The following is an 18461-nucleotide window of genomic DNA, read 5'->3' on the forward strand; positions in this document are numbered from 1 at the left end:
ACCACCCATCAATTTTTTTTTATATTTTTTTAATATTTTCATCCAAACATCAATATATATACTTTTTTTTTTATTAAAAATGAAATTTCTTTCATATCCTATTTTTGTTTATTAGAACTGAATTTTCTATATTAATTTATCACCAGCCTCTTGTTACAACTTTAAATGACTATTATACCCTTTTTTCAATTGGACAAATTATTTAAGAGTGAGTCTATGGTACTATGCATATTACGATTTATTACCGTGCTACGGCTCTATATTCGAGTTTTCAAATCCTAATGGTCGATCCGAACCGTTCATCTTGTTCTCCATATTAATATGTGTTTGGAGACCAAATTTTATATTTTTTGAAATTTTTTTACTATTTTTTTAGATTTATTGAAAATCACTGTTTTTGGATAGTCCAGAATTTTCAGATCAAGTGATTTTCTAAATATCGAAAAAAATAGTAAAATTTTTTCAAAAAATGTAAAATTTGGTCTCCAAACACATATTAATATGGAGAACAAGATGAACGGTTCGGATCGACCGTTAGGATTTGAAAACTCGAATATAGAGCCGTAGCACGGTAACAACCCGTGATATGCATAGTACCATAGACTCACTCATTATTTAATCTTATAAATGAATAAAAGAAGAAAGAGAGAGGTCTCTTCTTCCCTCCCTCTTATATATAGAGAGAGATGGGTGCTATGGTGAGTTGCGAAGTAAGAATCTTGTTTTAATTCGCGCTTATATTTTTATTTTTAAAGACCAAATAGTCGATTCGAACTGCTCAATATAATATCCATATTAAAATGTACTTGGAGACTAAATTCTATATTTTTTAAAAAAAAATTATTATTTTTTAAGATAGGTAGAAAACCGTTGTTTTTGGATGGATTTTGAACTATAAAAAACAATAATTTTGAAATATTCTAAAAAAATAGTAAACCATTTTCAAAAAATATAAAATTTGGTCTCCTAGCACATTTCAATATGGAGATAATGTTAAGCAGTTCGGATTGACTCTTTGAAGCTTCAAATATAGAATATATGGACGTGAAATAAAATAAGATCCTTACTTCGCAACTCACCATAGCCCAACTCTATATATATCTATCGATCGATCGATCTATCTATCTATGTGAGGCTAATTGAGACACTTCATTGATTTTGTTGTAAAGGGTAAATAAGAAATAATTTACTATCTTTTAAGACAGAAATAAAAGTCAAATTGTAGAGACCTAAATAAATAAATTAGGGTTAAAATACATCATGAGTTTTGGGATCAAATTATGCTCTATATTTTTATTTTTGTTTTTAAAATTTGAACAGTTGATCTGAACCGTTCAACATAGTTTTCGTATTAAAATGTTCTTTAAGATCAAATTTTGTAATTCTTAAAAAAGATTAACTATTTTTTAGATAGATATAAAACCACTAATTTGAAAAGATTTTAGACCAACTAAAAAAATGATTTTGTACTTATCTATAAAAAATGCAAAAAATGTGAAGCATAGTATGATTGGAGCTCAAAATTAAAAGGGTATTTAACCGTATTCATAAATAAATTAACTTTATATAATGAATTCGGTTTACTACTTAGCTCTTGAATCTTGATTGTTTTGTTTAGAATTTTAGTAGAATATTTTGCAAAAAAGAGAGAGGGAACCCTTTCCAATAGGCAATAGCACATTAGCACATTAGCACTCAGCTCGAAGTCTCTTTCTCCCTTTTGTTCTCCTTCTCTCTCTCTCTTTCAAATTTAAAAAGAAAAGAAAAAAGAAAATAAAAAAGAAGTTTAGAAATCATGGAAATGGGCAAGGGGAGGGTTGCTTTTGTGCTGATCGATGGTCTTGGCGATGTTTCCATCCCCAAATTGGGTTGCAAAACCCCTCTCCAAGTGGCGAAAATCCCCAATCTGGATGCAATTGCGTCCGCTGGGGTAAACGGGTTAATGGATCCAGTTGAACCCGGTTTGGCATGTGGCAGTGATACTGCTCACCTTTCTTTGCTTGGCTACAATCCAAGAGTGTACTATCGTGGTAGAGGTGCTTTCGAATCCATGGGGGCTGGACTGGCGATGTCTCCTGGTGACATTGCTTTTAAGGTAAGATTAGATTTCCAAGTTTGGTTGAAGAGTATCAAAATAAGATTACATTCAATTGACCGTCACAAGGTACCTTCTTATTGATTTTAGTTCTGTATGTTAAGTCAAATTTTGCAACATTGGACGAGAAAACGGGAATAGTGGTCAGTAGGAGGGCTGATCGGCACTTTGAGGAGGAAGGACCCATTCTGTGTGCCGCTTTGGATGGATTGAAGCTACCTTCTTTCCCTGATTATGAAGTAAGACTCAGGTACTGTTACCTCTGGTTACGTGTTAGATATGGTTTCTATACTAGTAGGAGCTAACAAAATTATTGTTACCTCTAATGTATAGTGATGCACCTTCACTGGTTTTCAAATTACATATTTCTTGAGATAAAATTTCAGGTATGCTACTGAGCACAGATGCGGAGTGGTTGTAAAGGGTCCAAAACTAAGTGGAAACATATCGGGTACTGATCCATTAAAGGACAACCGCTTACTGCTGAAAGCTGAGCCACTAGATGATTCATTTGAGGCAAAAAACACTGCAGAGGTGGTAAATGAACTATCAAAAGAGATAACCAAAATATTGGTATCTCATCCTATTAATAAAAAAAGAGAAGAGGAAGGGAAGGATATTGCAAATGTGGTGTTACTACGAGGTTGTGGTATTAGGATTGAGGTCAGCTTATTTTATTCCTTATTTAATTCCCTGAGGTAATTTCTCCTTTGTGTAAATCTTGTCCTGCAGAATATATTCTTTTCATCTCTTTGCGTTGAAAGTTAATCAAAATACCAACTTCAAGTAAATAAGTCATGAGCAGTACAAGTAAGGCGGTTTTGTTCATATATAAGTTAATAATGCATGAGCTATACACGTAAGGCGTTTTGCAAAAATGGAAATGGAAGAAACTATGGCTAATAATCCATGTGTAATTACTTCAAGGGTAAATGAGAAATTTATTTTTTGCATGTTAGTTTTAGATAAATAAATAAATAAGAAAAATAAAATGTGAGGAATGTGAAGTGCTGCCACTAGTCAGATCTAACATGGAGTGACTATCACTCGAAGTTATGTATAAATTCTACTGAAATTGAATCATGTTAGGACTCTATTTTAACAATGCTAATCTTCTTTTAGTCACGTATAAAATATTCATCTAACTAGAAGTATACACCAATAATTCAGGTTCCTTCCTTTGAGGAAATCCACGGGTTGACCCCCTGCATGGTGGCCCCCACAAAGATAATAGCTGGGCTGGGTCTCTCTTTGGGCATAGACATCCTAGAAGCTCCTGGTGCAACTGGAGATTACCGTACACTTTTGACTTCTAAGGCCAAATCAATTTCAAGTGCACTTGCAGCTCCTTTACAACTGTCACCTCGAGTTTTTGTTCCTGGAGAGAAGGAATTCAAGCCGGGACAGGTGGAAGGATACGACTTTGGTTTTCTTCACATAAAGGTGAGAAATTTGTTATATTGACTTTGGTAAAATAATAGTAAGAATTTTTTTTGTTATATTAGCATTGTATGTGAAAGGTCTCTCAAAAGAAATGGATACCAGTGATAATAAAATCACTGTATTTAAAGAAAAAAAAAATGGTATGAAGGAAAGAATAGTATTGAATTTTTAGTGTGGATTTCGAGTATTCGTTTTCAGGAAGCAGACTCCTGTAATTTCACGCAGCATGCATTTATTGATGGATATAGATCTTTTGGATTTTTGCAACAGGGTCCTACCTTGTCAAAAATAAATTATCTTTCTTTGTAGCATATGCACAGACCTTTGTGAGATGGGATCTTCTGCTTTGGCTTCAGACCATGGACATTTTCTGTTATTTAAAAAAAAAAAAAAAGCAATGGTGTTCCTCAATCTGAAATCTGGACTACTGATCATATTTTGATGTTTAGATCACACTGAATGGATTGGATGGACTGTTTGAATATCAAAACTTGAGATTTGGAGTTGGAAGTACAGGAAGAATGGTGCTATGCATAGCACCATAGTCCATTTAATGCTTAATTATTGGAAACTTCTGAGCTAGATTATGTAGCAATGTTGAAATGCGAATGAAATATAAATAAAATGAGGCGGGCCCGCCAAATGTTGATCTCAATTAATAGAGGTTATAATTACAATTTTTATTTTATCTTTTACGGGGGCTATTTGAGATCTCAATTAATTGTCAAACTGAAAATAAAGGTGGCCAATTTAAAAACTCAAGTTATCGTGAGGACTGGGTTTTAATTTCCTTAATACCTACTACAGGTAAGAAATGAATGATATATTATATTTTTCTATGTTTTGAGGAACAGTACAGAATAATATAATATGTTTATTCCTTGCTTATATTAACTATTCTTTGTTCTTCCATTTAAAGGCAATTGATGACGCGGGTCATGACAAGGCAACAGTACTTAAAGTACGCGGCCTAGAAGCTGTTGACCGAGCTATTGGTCAACTTGCACGGCTTCTCTGGAAAGCAAAAGCTTCTGGAAACTACCAATATTACTTGTGTGTAACTGGAGACCACTCTACTCCAGTAGAATATGGTGACCACAGTTTTGAGCCGGTGCCTTTTGCTTTGTGTCGGTTAGAGGACTTTGTTGATGCAATTGGAGAGGATAATTTGAATGGAGTGTCACTTGAGGATTTCCCACTTCCATCGGTGGCATCTGGTGAGGATCTGGCTGAGGCAGCGGAGACAATTGCGGGGAAGTCTAATTCTGGTATTCTGGCGTCATGTTGTGGTGATTCAGTGAGTGAGTTTAGTGAGGTTGCGGCTGCCAGGGGTTGTCTGGGGAGATTCCCGGGAAGTGAGATGATGGGAGTAATAAAGAAATTTATGAAGACCAAAAATGAGTGAGTCAATTTGTAATGACATGTGATATCCTTTTTAACTAACAAGTGAATAATAAGAGGGAATAAATTAATAAGTTTGTAGAATTTTTTGTTCTCCTACTTTTATTCTGTGTTATTTCTTCAATTTTTAGAAGATAAGTGGCATTTAGGCAAGTAATATATTGAGGGCCCCATTTACTAGGCTTTATTGGGCTTTGGTTTTCTACGGACAACTGGGTCTGATTGGATAAACTTTGTTTGTAAAAGATTCTCTTTCCTCTTTTATTTCAGAGTTGTAATCAATGAATCTAGGTTTCTAGTATTACATGCAACTAGCACATTGACTTAACTAACCAAAATGAGAGACGAAAAGCAACTATCCTTTTCCCATAAAATAGTTTATGATTCCCTGATGAGACTTTGTTTTAGATGGGTCATACAAATCGATTCAAAATTTCAAATCGATCGATCCGTTTTGGTAAAAATTAAAATAACATGGAAGGGAAAATAGCGGATGCATATCCGTAAAATTTGGAGGTTCAGACTGGGTATTGACCAATTAAAAATTATCATGTCTGTTCCTCATGTTGCTAGGAGTTATATATATACTTATATAGTAATAGTCTTGATCACGTTGAAAAGGGTTACATTTTTTACTTTCTGAGGAATCAAAAGGTTCCATAGAGCTAGTCTTGATGAAGCTCTAGTACGGTGTAAAAATTAATATTCTTTTATCTGATAAGATCTCCAGATATAGCAATATAGCACACATGAATCCCCGTCATTTTTATTATAACCCTCCAAGGAAAAAAAAAAAAAAATAGCAAATATGCCTCATTTATGATACATATCATACATTTCTCTATGCAATGCACAAAATCTCTCTATGATACTCATTTATGATAGGTGTCATATAATATACATTTTAGATGAAAACATTTGTGAAGGAAAAAAAGAAAAAACTGACCGCCTCAACGTGGGGCGGTTAGAGTATTTTTGAAAAAAAAAAAAACAACCCAAAAGGCATATTTGCTATTTTTTTTTCTTAGAAAGTATTAATAAAGTTGATCCGAACCGTTCAAGTATGCAACACAGAGAACTTAATTATTTGATAATAATTAAGTGTATAATGTGTCACACTGAACGAAGAAAAGGTGTTACATACATACAGAGAACTTTTTTAATTAATAAGAAAGATATATATATACACAGAAAATTATATACATACAGAGAACTTTGTTTATTTATGAGACATATATCCATCCTTTGACGAAAGACGAAAGACGAAAGATATGCGACACAGCGACAATTAATTAATATTATTAATGCATCAACCATTCATTCATTCATTCATTCATTCATTCATTCATTCAGTGTGAGTGTGTGACCGGACCGTATAATATTAATTAAGCTAGGAAGCGATAATTTAATGCCTTCTCTTGCTTGATCCGGATGCCACAATCTAGATCCTCTCTGAAACTTCTGTGCTTCACTTGGTGCCACATCTTATCATTAAGCATTTGTTCATATATATATATATATATATATATTTTTTTTTTTTGAGATAGAATTAATTATAAAAATATGAATATTTAGCTTTGCAACTTCATTTAATAATACCAATAAAGAATCCTCACCTCATTGAGCATTCATTTTGATAAATTGATTAAATTCATAAGATTCACATAATGACAAGTAACCCAAAGAGAAGAGGATGGATCATTCCAAATAGATGTATTCGCCACAGAAGATCTAGCTCTTGCTAAATTAATTTTTGTATTATAAGACCAAACAAGACTAATTTTAGTATTATATATATATATATACACACATTCGATTCGAGCAAGAACTTGGCGTGAGGAGCACTCGGTAAAGACAAGGGGAAACTTTAAAGTAAAGAGTAAATTAATTATGCATTTCTTGCACGCCTTATTGAAGCGATACAAGGTATATATATATATATATATATTATGGATATGCAACAAACCAATAATCGATCTAATGTTTGACGGGGACAGATACTGGTTGGTATCTAGCTTACCAGAACAGAAATTAATGGACCTTTTGGATATATTGGTACTGACGTGGAAGTACTAATTTTGTTTCTATAATTGTAATTTAAATTGATTTTGAAATTAATGTAAGTTGACATGGAAGTTACATTAATTTCAAAATCAATTTACTAAATTGATCTTGGGAAAAAACCTATTTGCAAATTTTTTTTTTCCTTGCATCTTTTTTTTGTTGGAATATATTAAAAATGAATTAACTTTATTTTTCTACAATGGTAAAAAACGATTCCAATTCATAATTCTAAAATCCGACTTTTAGAATGTGTTCTATATTATATTTATATCGTGCATATTTTAACAGGATATAATTTGCTGCAAGTTAATTTTACAGTTAATCAAACAATATGGAACTTGTTACTGTCTTTATTTAACAATTTTTTATGGTACATCACAAATTATATGAAATTTAATACATAACAAATTCATAAGATAATAATATATTAATGAAAATTTTAAATTTGTATTTTTTTAAAAATTTAAATATTGCTTAAAATTTAATATACAATCAATCTACTGCTAATGTGTTAGAAAATGGAATCCTGTACTTTATGTTGAATATATATATATAGAAAGTACCCTAAAATAAGCAGATGCCTTCTTTCCTTTTCAATGCAGCAAGGGCATATATAGCACCAAAATAAAATAAAATAAAATAAAATAAAATAAATAAAAATAGAAACTTGTAATTTCTTTAAAACGTAACTGAAATATCCAGCCAACCCAGACTCTTATATAAGCTGATCATTCTTCCCAATTGTCCCATTCCATTTTCACCAAAGCTGAATTAGTTCTACACAAACAAACACACCACACCACACCACACCAAGCAATAATTTAATTACTAGAGAACAGAGAGATGGCCGTTGCAACGAAAGTTAGCGGCACGAAGAGATTGGCTACTCTTGTTGGTTGTAACTACTTGGGCAGCCAATACGAATTGCACGGATGCATCAATGATGTTAAGGACATGACTGAAACCCTCGTGTCCCGATTTGGGTTTGACAGAAGCGATATCACAGTTCTGACCGACGAGCCTGAATCAGACCCCAAGCCTACTGGTGCAGTTATTAAGAAAGTCCTTGGCGACATGATTGCAAAAGCCAAATCCGGTGATGTGCTCTTTTTTCATTACAGCGGTCATGGGACGCTTATCCCAGCCACTAAGCCGCATCATGGCCACCGCAAGGACGAGGCTATTGTCCCTTGTGATTTTAACCTCATTACAGGTAAAATTAAAATACTAGATCGAGCACTAACAAATTGCCTGTGTGTATCAGTATGGTAGAACATAAAACATATATATATACATGATCTCTTACAACATTTATCTCTGGATGATCTTTCAAGTCATCTCTAATCATTCTTAATTTTCTGTATTTTTGCCAGATGTTGACTTCAGACAGATGGTGGACCAGCTGCCATCCGGGACGGGCCTGACCATAATCTCTGACTCGTGCCACAGCGGCGGCCTCATCGACAACGAAAAGGAGCAAATCGGCCCATCCACTGTAACAAGGTCGATAGATGCCATGACCCGGGAAACCAAATCTCGCTACATCGCTCCTGAGGCACTTTTGCATCATCTAGGCAGTCTTTCTGGCATTGACTCGCACCATATCGGTGAGCACATTGCCCACCTCTTTGGAGATGATGCAAGTGACAAGTTCTTGCAGAAGATTTACCATGCAGTATGTGATTGATTGATTTTATTTATTTATTTATTTATTTATTTATTCAAATGAAGGATTATATATATATATATAGCACATGCATTAGAGATCTAGCTAGCTATAAGCATTAATTCACAACAAGGATTGGTACATACAGTACGTAGTTTGAATAAGTAAACTAATTAATTTTAGAATGCTATATATATATACTATACTATGTACAACAGCAAAAACCGAGTTTTGACAATGGAATCTTGCTGAGCGGATGCCAGACAAATGAGACATCAGCAGATGTGGGCCCGGAGGATGGAGATGGAAAGCCGTGCGGAGCATTTACCCACTCATTGCAGAAGGTCCTGGCAAAACATGCAGGGGTTATAAGCAACAAGGACTTGGTGGCAAAGGCGAGACAGCTGCTACGCACGCAAGGCTTCGACCAGCATCCCTGCCTCTACTGCAGCGATGCCAATGCCCAGGCTCCATTCCTCTTAATTGCTCTTGGAGAAGCACTTGTTTAATCAAGGAAAAGAATAATCTTTGCATGATCTGTGTGATATGATATTCTTTGCAAAATAAGATAACAACTTGTGCTAATTTAAAGGATTACAATACTTTAACCAACAGGGTTGGATTGTGTTTTTACGTATTCTCTTTGTGTAATTAATTTTTTTTAAATAAACTTTTTTAATAAATATATTTGTTGTCGGCAACCATAAAAAAAAAACATCATAATTGATCCACATCGCTTCATATGTAATTTAAATTTTCAATTTAATAAATTCCAACTTCGTAAAAATACACGAAATAAATTCTAAATAGAATGAGAGATTCAATTACATTATTTTATGGTGACACATCTTGATACTATATATTTATAAGTTATTTTGTAATTTTAAAGTTCAAATAGTCAATTCGAACCGTTCAAGTTTCAACATAATCTTCAAAATATGCTTGGAGATCAAATTTTACATTTTTGAAATTTATTTAGTATTTATTACGATATGTACAAAATTGTTGTTTTCAAACAATTCTAGACCATTGAAAAATAATGATTTTCAAAAATTATAAATAAATAGTAAATAATTTTAAGAAAATGTAAAATTTGATTTTCAAGCACATTTTAATATGAATATCACGTTGAACAATACAGATTGACGGTTTAAATTTTGAAATTGCAAAAATAATTCATCAGTAAGTAGATCCTAACAGGTTAGGAACTTGCTATTCCGATCCCAACTGATTTTAGTTGAGATTCGTGTATGAAATAATTTCTTCTTAAATTCGTGCAAAAACCAAAAGTAAAAGTTGAATGATTGGTATGATACTATGATGGAACCGGAATAACGTTCCTGGTTTTTTTGTTTTTTTTGAAGAAAAACGTTCCTGTTATTCTCGAGAAATAACAGCAGATTTATTTCGAAAAATGGCGATTACGATTACGAGGAGGACGAGGCACGCGCTGATGAGATCTGCATCTGGTGCACCACGCACGCGACGCGAGGCACGCGGTGGTATGCTGCACCTCTGGCGCTTAATAGCGAAGTAACCGAATCCATCTAAAGTTGTAAACTTTGGGTTTGCCTTACCGAGGGTTTGACACGTCAGGCAATGTAAACTACTGCTCGTTGTACCTTGAGCCTTTTAACAAGACGCAATTTAATTGTTTCACTTTCCTCTTTATCTTTACGCCGGGCTGGGCTTCCCTCGGCTTGCGATGCTCTCTACTCTCTACTCTCTATTGCCGGAGCGCCACTCTTAGCGGATCCAGATCCGACTCCGGGTCCTTCGTGAGGTACCTCATCAGATCTGTCTCTTCCTTTCATTTTTGAGTAACCGATCAGGAAATTTTTAATTTTATGCATTAATCGAGTCCTCATTGCACAATTGAGTGTTAATTTAGGCAAACTTATACTTGAGGATTAGTCGCTCAAGTGCCATTCACAAGCCCATATCCTTGTCAACTTCTTCAACTTGGTATTTTCATTTCTAACCTATTTAGATGCTTGCTATTTGTGCTTTTTGCTAATAACAAGTAGAAAGTGGTATTATTGTAGAGGAATTTGCAAAAATCTCCCTTAATCATTGGAAATTATTGCACTTTGATCTCTGCTATATTTCTCTCTATCTATGTTACATTATTTGCATTCCTGAACCATATTGGAAGAGCATCTCTGAAATTTATAATGCAAAGGCTTTTGTTGCAACTTGCAAATCTTCTTTTAACTATTTTGTACTATTCATAATCCCTCTTTCTTTTGTTATTACTCCCAACAGGTCAAATAATTTTGTTCCAAGAGATCAATAGTGTGCAGATAACAAGTTAAAGATATCCATTTAGGGGATTACATACCACAAGCTATGCATGTGACCTGGGAATTAGATGAGTTCATCCACCTAAATACTTGGGTTTAAAAACTGCACAATGCCTATCTCCTCATTCTCCTTTTGTCATATGAAGACTCTTGAAACCCTGGATGTGCGTGGACCTAGAGCTGAACTCCTTAATGTCTTATGGAAAATTGGTGCATTAAGGCATGTAATGTGTGATCATGACACTTTTGTTATACCAACTTCCAATGGCTCAATATTAACAGCTGACCTAAGAAACCTACAAACCATTTGATGGGTATTGCATCTAAGAACATGGGATAGGAAATTGCCCCTTCTAAACCTGTGTAAAATAGGTGTTAGTAACTTTTTTGATGATTGGGTTACAATGACCAATCTGCTTGAAACCCCGCATTCTCTGTTCTCCCTAGGGATGAAAGGGATATTAGTCTCCCATGGAGATTCTTTACCTGGCAAAAGCACTCCTAAAAGCAGGGAAAATATATACAAGAATTATGGGATGAAGATCAACTCATCAACCCAGCAAGTACAAAAGCAAATTTAATCGGAGGGCAATGAAACATCTATGAATTTGTGGTTTATATATTCGGTGTGTACAACCAAAGAATTCATAAGACATGCACCCTGCTCCATATTACAAATGATAGATGTTTCTCGCCCCCAATAAAAAGTGAAGAAAGGTAAGTGGTCACTAATATATATTACCACTTAACCATGATCACGTGTTGTAGCTCAGGAGGCAGTGCACCTTTTTTAAGTCATAACGTGCTTGGAGGTAGGTAAGCTTTGGAACGATCCCTGGTGCCACCATCAAATTGCCTTCCAAGTAAATTACTGACACCTATTTTACACAGGTTGTTTGAAAGGGGTAACTTTCTATCTCATGTTCTTAGAGATACCCATTGGATGGTTTGCAGATTTCTTAGGTCATCTGTTGATGTTTGTCCATCAATGGTTGGTATTTCGAAAGCATCATAATTGCACATTACATGCTTCAATGTACCAATTATCCATAAGGCACTAGTAGTTGAGCTCTAGTTTCTCGCACATCCAGAGTTTCAAGAGTCTTCATAGGATGAAAGAAACATGAGGGGCATTGTGCAGTTTCTAAACCCAAGTATCTTAGGTGAATCAACTCATCTAATCCTCTCGGTCCTGAGTGTAGCTTGAGACACCCACCGAGTGATGGGAAGAAACAGTCTCTCTCATTCCCTTCCACTTGTTTATCATGACCCGAAACACCTACAACTTTATGCACATGTTCAGTTGAGATCTCTCCAATTAGTTACGGGATATGATTTGCCTCGTGGGATCGTACCCAAGATGGGATGGTTGCTATGCAACTTGGGCCACTTGTAATATCTCCAATTAGTTGCACAAGTCGCCTGCCTAAATACAATTCAGTGCTGGAGTAAGCTGTTTCACCCATTATCCTCATGCCTGAGTTAAGAGTTTGTTTCCGTAGCTGGGGCGCAGTTTAGCTGGCATACGTCCATGTGGCCAGCATGACAGGAATCCAGAATGAGTTCATGGGAAATCCATCTGGGTCATCTGTTAAAAATTTGTGAATATGCGCTTGGTGCTAATACCATAGACATGGAATGAACAGTTTGGGGTTTCTGGATGCTGTGCTTGTGAAAAAGTACGAGTTATGGACCCAGTGCAGGGGCAAGCAGCAGAGTAGTATCAAGTTAAAGAAGCTTGTTATAGAGATGAACCCCACTGGCAAGAAAAAAGGGTGAAGGGTAAGTGGAGGTTTTGGATTTTATGAGATATCTCGAGGATAATCCAGAGCTCAGGTTTATATTTTGCAAATATAGGAAATTATGGGCTGTCAGATATGGAAACTTCTATGGATGATTGTGCAGAGGTCCCTTCTCTGCTGCTTAGAGGAGTTGCTTCTGCCAACCTTGATCGTTAGATTGGTGAAAGCAAACATGCATGCTTTGTTTTTCTGTTAAGCTCCATTGTATTTAGTATAGTTTTGAGAACTATGTGAATGATTTGATGTGGGAGACTGATAAAGAATTATTGTAAGTTCTAATGGAAGATCTATTAATATGGCTTTTTTTTTCTCCTTAAAAAACTACATTCTCTTTTCTTGTTTTCTTACATACATACATGACAATTTTTATGTTGCTTTGTGCTTCGGCCTTCGGCCTTCGGAGCCTTGTTGCTTTCTGCTATTAATTTTGTATGTTTCATAATGCAAATTGAAAACTTTATTTCCATGTTTACAGTTATATTGTTGTATAGAGTCTGGAACTTAAGCTTCTGTTTATATTTGATAAACTTCGAAGCAAAAGGTTTAGTTAATGTACCATTAATAAATTATGAACCTGTTCTTCATCTCATGCTGATGCAAACTACATCAAACATGTCTAGAAGTAATTGATGAGTGAGTCTATGGTACTATGTTCGGTACGATTTGGTTCGTAATACGGATCAATATTTTTGTTTCTAAAATTCTAACCGTCGATTCGAACCGTTCAATATGATGTTCATATGAATATGTATTTGTAGACCGAATTTTATATTTTTATTATTTATTATTATTTTTAAAGATAGGTAGAAAATCACAATTTTTGGATAGTCGAGAATTTTCAGATCAAATGATTTTTTATCTATTTTAAAAAATAGTTAAAAATTTTAAAAAAAATATAAAATTCAATTTGCAAGTACATATTCATATGAAGATTATGTTGAATGTTTTAGATCGACTGTTAAAATTTTAAAAATAAAAATATTAATTTGTATTACATATCAAACCGTAATATTGTTACGTTACGAAACTTTTACAATTAATTTTTAATGATTTAAAGGCAAGAATCGAAAATCGTGCTAACAAAATGGAAGTTTAAACCTTAATTAAGGTCCCCTAAATAAGTAAATTAAGTATGAATCGAAACCGCGTCAGAATTTCGAAGTTCTGAACCTTTATAGGTCCAGTGTGTCCGCACTGGTGGTGAGTGCGGGTGACTGACCCGCACTGGATTCTGTTTTCCTTAGTTGTTTTCTGAATTTCTTCTCAGTGCGTCCGCACTGGAGTATTCTTTTGTGTTAATTGAATTTCTTTCCAAAATCCGTCAAGTACTGAGTGCGGGTGACCGACCCGCACTGAAATTGAGTGCGTCCGCATTACGCTCAGACATTTCCCTTGTTCAGTGCCGTTTTTATGAAAATTTGACTAAGTACTGAGTGCGTCCGCACTGGAGTATTCTTTTCTGTGTTTTCAAGCTGTCGAAATTCTGCCCAAGTATTGAGTACGGGTGATCGACCCGCACTGAAAATGAGTGCGCCCGCACTCGTGTATATTTCTGTGTGTTTTCAAATGCTGAAAAATGTTCCAAGTGCTGAGTGCGGGTGGCCGACCCGCACTGGATTGAGTGCGTCCGCACTCAGGGTATTTTCAACCCTAAAACTCAAATCGAACCTTCTCTCTCTCCCCACAGCCCACTTTCCCCATTTTTATGTGATTTTCGCCCAAGAGAGAAGAAAACGAGCGTGAGAGCTTCCTTTCCCGCTCAAGCCCCGATTGTTGCGAGAAATCAAAGTTGGAACCGAGTAAGCTGCCGTGAATCTCTCCTAACTCTCCGATTCGGTATTCCTTTCTCTCCTTCTCTCTTTCGAAACCTCGAATTTTCTCGATTTCTCAGATTTTCATTTTAAACTCGAGATTTGTGTTCGAATTGCTCGAGGATTAGTTCCTCTACACTTCTTACTTGTTTATTTGTCAATCTTTTTCCCAATTTCTTCCGATTTGTGGATTTTGATTTCTAGGGTTTCGTGCCAAAAATTGAAACTAGGCATAATCGTGAATTGATTTGTTTAATCCGACCAATTAGACTTGTAATCGGTAGGGTTACCTCTTGATCTTGAATTTCTAGAACATTTAACGGCTGATTTGAGATTTGACCAAATTAGGGTTTAACCAAACGGTAAATCGAATTGTTACGAGAACCAAATTGGTGAACTAGCAAGTGAATTGTTACCCAACTGAGAGTTTGTAAGGTCCAGAGGACCTAGATGAGATTGTGTGAGGTTTTAGAGGATTTTGGTAAGAGATAATGAACCGAACGAATTGGTACCAAATGATAGGAGATTAGTTAAGGTATGAGCCCTAATACAACTCGAGTAAACTCCTCGATCATGAACCAAGGTTAAACCTAGTATACGTGTAATATAGGTGTAGGCTCGATCGAGCAAGACGTTGCGAGGCAATTCGAGACGCCCGATCCTTAACTAAGCGGTACGCTCGTCATAACCAGGTACGGGATTCTTGGACTTGTTTGATACTTTATTTTCAGGAATTAAACTGTGTATTCGTTTGTCATGTTGAATATCATTGATTGCATCATTGAATTGTGTAAAGCATTTGCATAGCCCAATCAAATTAAACTCGAATTGATGTGACTTGAGTGATTTGCATGCTGGTATGGTTGTAGGTTGTGTCGATCTATTATGATCTGATTTGATTGAAAGTCACCACGATTTGATATGTATGTGAATGGATTTACGAAGTTAAGCACTTGGATCCAATTAATTTGCAAAGTCGGGCTGTATGCTGGCTTTGATTCCCAGGATCCTAATGGCCTTAGGTGAACGGCCCTCAATGTTTCCCAGTACCGGTTGGGACGAGGGAGGGTGATTGTGTTATGATGTGTGAATTGGAATCGTGGGTGACATGTGTAACGTCTATGGCTCGGTGGCATTCTCCTACGTGTTAATGCATTTGGATGGTCAGTTGAATATTACGAATACTGGAAACGATTCTTAAGAGAATTTTCTTTATGTGACTTGAACCAGACCGTAATAACTGTTAAGCCAAGCAATTGCAGATGGGTGTCAGATAAAGGGTCCAGGTCGGTGGGCCATCTGTAGGTGTCAGTAACCCTACAGATGTGGGTTTGATAAAGGGTCCAGCTCGAAAGAACATCTGTAGTTGCTACAAGCCCTAATGAGTCGAGTTAAGCCAAATATGTGTTGTGTTTGAAATTCATCTTGGAAATTCCGTAAACTGTGATTCAAATTGGATTGATTGTTGTCTAGCATTGGCATTTTGTTATTTATGAATATATATCTGTTTGAACTGTTATGGTTTGGGTTTCATTTTTGAATGTAGAGTCTGATTGCAAGTCCAATAATCTAAACTGTGGCAAATTTCGCACTGAGAATTTTATTCTCACCCCCACCCTTCGGGTTACTTTACAGGTACTGGTGCGACTGATTCTGGAGAGGCACGAGAATAGTAGGCCTTAGTAACTTACCATTACATGACCCTAAATATGTTTTGTTGTATAGATTTAGGATAGGCCTCATGGTTGGTATCCGGATGAGATACTTTTGTTGTATTATTTTCTGTTCAGACTGTGTACTCTGATCATATATTAGAAACTTGTTTATATTGCTTGTTGTTTGGATTAAATGGTTAATTGCCTTGTAAGCATACACGGCGTTGTATGCTTACGGCGGGGGACTGTTACGACCCGTGGCCGCAGGGTGTGACAAATATGCTGTTACGTTACGAAATTTTTACAATTAAATTGAAATGATTTAAAAGGAAGAACCGATAAATTGTGTTAATAAAATGGAAGTTTAAACCTTAATTTAAGGTTTCCCTAAATAAGTAAGTTAATTGTGAATTGAAACCGCGTCGAAATTTCGAGATTTCGGAACCTTATGGGCTCAGTGCGGATTAGATTGACCGCAGTGCGGATCAACCTCATCCGCAGTGGCTCAGGATTTTTCTGGAATTTTGACAAAAATATGACTAAGTAGTGAGTGCGGGTGAGGGATCCGCAGTGCGGATTAGTTTAGCCGCACTCATGAATTTCTGTATTGCACTGAATTTTCCTGAAATCGGCTAAGTAGTGAGTGCGGATGAGGTTGAACCGCAGTGCGGATCAGGTTCATCCGCAGTAGGCTCGGACTTTTCCTGGATTCGGCTGACAACCGACTAAGTCTCGAGTGCGGATTAGGTAACCCGCAGTGCGGATTGGCTAATCCGCATTCAGGGTAATTTTAACCCTAAAACCCAAATTAAACCTTCTCTCTCTCTCACTTCACCATTATCCCCATTTCTAAGTTATTTTCGGTTAAGAGAGAAGGAAAAGATCCCGTGAGTTTCCGTTTCTTCCAGACTCCCGATTGTTGCGAGAAATCGAGTTTGGAACCGAGAAAGCAGCCGAGGATCTCTCAGAACCCTTCTATTTGGTATTTCTTTCTCTCCTTTTTACTTTCGAAACCTCGAATTTTCTCGATTTCTCGGATTCTCGTTTTAAACCCTAGATTTGTGCTCGAATTGCTCGAGGACTAGTTCCTCTACACTTCTTACTAGTTTGTTTGTCATTCTTTTTCCCGATTTCTTCCGATTTATGAAATCTGATTTCTAGGGTTTCGTGCCAAAATTGAAAGTTGGCATAATCGTGATTTGATTTGCCTAACCCGACCAATTAGACTTGTAATCGGTAGGGTTGCCTCCTGATCGTGAATTTTTAGAACATTTAACGGCTGATTTGAGGTTTTGACCAAATTAGGGTTAACCAAACGGTGAATCGAATTGATCCGAGAACCAAAGTGGTGAAACGGTGATTGATGGTTACCAAAGTGAAATAGTATAAGGCTAGAGGGCCTAGATGGAATTGTGTACCGTTATGTGAGATTTTGGTAAGAAAGAAAGAACCGAAAAGAATTGATTTAGGACTGTACAAACCCTAAGTAAACGTATGGACCACTGAACCAATGTTAAACCAAGTATACGTATAATATAGGTGTAGGCTCGGTCGAGCAAGAACTTGCGAGACAATACGAGACGTCCGATCCTTAAGCTAAGCGGTACGCTCGTCATAATAAGGTGCGGGATTCTTGGACTTGTTTGATACTTTATTTTCAGGAATTAAACTGTTTATTCGTTTGTCATGTTGAATGATTGATTGTTGCATATTTTGGAATTCATGCTGCATATTGATTCTTGCATAAATGAGAATGATGGAATTGTTTAGTTAAGGTTGATTGGCATGTTCGTATGGTTATTATTTGTTTAGTTCTATTAATTGTTCTTGTTGCGAATGAATCTGCCAGACCGACCTGTTTAGGTGGCTGGTTAAGGTAACGGTGGCCTATCCGTTGACCGGTGTTTATGAATTTGCCAGGCCGACCTGTTTAGGTGGCTGGATAGGGTGACGCTGCTGACTTATGCGTTTGACCTGTTAGAATTTGCCAGACCGACCTGTTTAGGTGGCTGGATAGGGTGACGCTGCTGACTTATGCGTTTGACCTGTTATGGATTTGCCAGACCGACCTGTTAAGGTGGCTGGATAAGGTGACGGTGAGCTATCCGTTGACCATGTGTTATGATTTTGTGAGACTAACCTGTATGTGTGGCTTTGAGATATATTTGCTTGAGATTTAGCAAAGTTGACCTGTATAGGTAACTTTGATTCCGTGTGTTGC

General features: G+C 36.1%; 2 protein-coding genes and 1 long non-coding RNA gene across 3 annotated transcripts; all 3 read left to right on the forward strand.

The window, feature by feature from the left end:
• The first annotated feature begins 1629 nt into the window (after positions 1–1629).
• On the forward strand, positions 1630–5201 carry LOC144547473 (uncharacterized). The gene is made up of 5 exons (XM_078296129.1): positions 1630–2095; positions 2200–2345; positions 2482–2758; positions 3266–3538; positions 4458–5201. Exons 1-5 carry the CDS (start codon positions 1796–1798, stop codon positions 4941–4943), a joined length of 1482 nt encoding a protein of 493 aa, XP_078152255.1. The 5' UTR covers positions 1630–1795; the 3' UTR covers positions 4944–5201.
• A 2478-nt stretch (positions 5202–7679) lies between these two features.
• Positions 7680–9178, forward strand: MC9 (metacaspase 9). The gene is made up of 3 exons (XM_078295757.1): positions 7680–8216; positions 8377–8678; positions 8888–9178. The coding sequence occupies exons 1-3, from the start codon at positions 7847–7849 to the stop codon at positions 9176–9178; spliced, it is 963 nt and encodes a 320-aa protein (XP_078151883.1). The 5' UTR covers positions 7680–7846.
• A 1464-nt stretch (positions 9179–10642) lies between these two features.
• LOC144547566 (uncharacterized) lies at positions 10643–13143 on the forward strand. The gene is made up of 2 exons (XR_013509105.1): positions 10643–12207; positions 12987–13143. It is a non-coding gene; the product is annotated as an uncharacterized LOC144547566 (long non-coding RNA).
• Positions 13144–18461: the final 5318 nt, after the last annotated feature.

The sequence above is a fragment of the Carex rostrata genome, chromosome 31 (genome assembly GCF_964058835.1).
Source record: "Carex rostrata chromosome 31, lpCarRost1.2, whole genome shotgun sequence".
NCBI lineage: Eukaryota > Viridiplantae > Streptophyta > Magnoliopsida > Poales > Cyperaceae > Carex > Carex rostrata.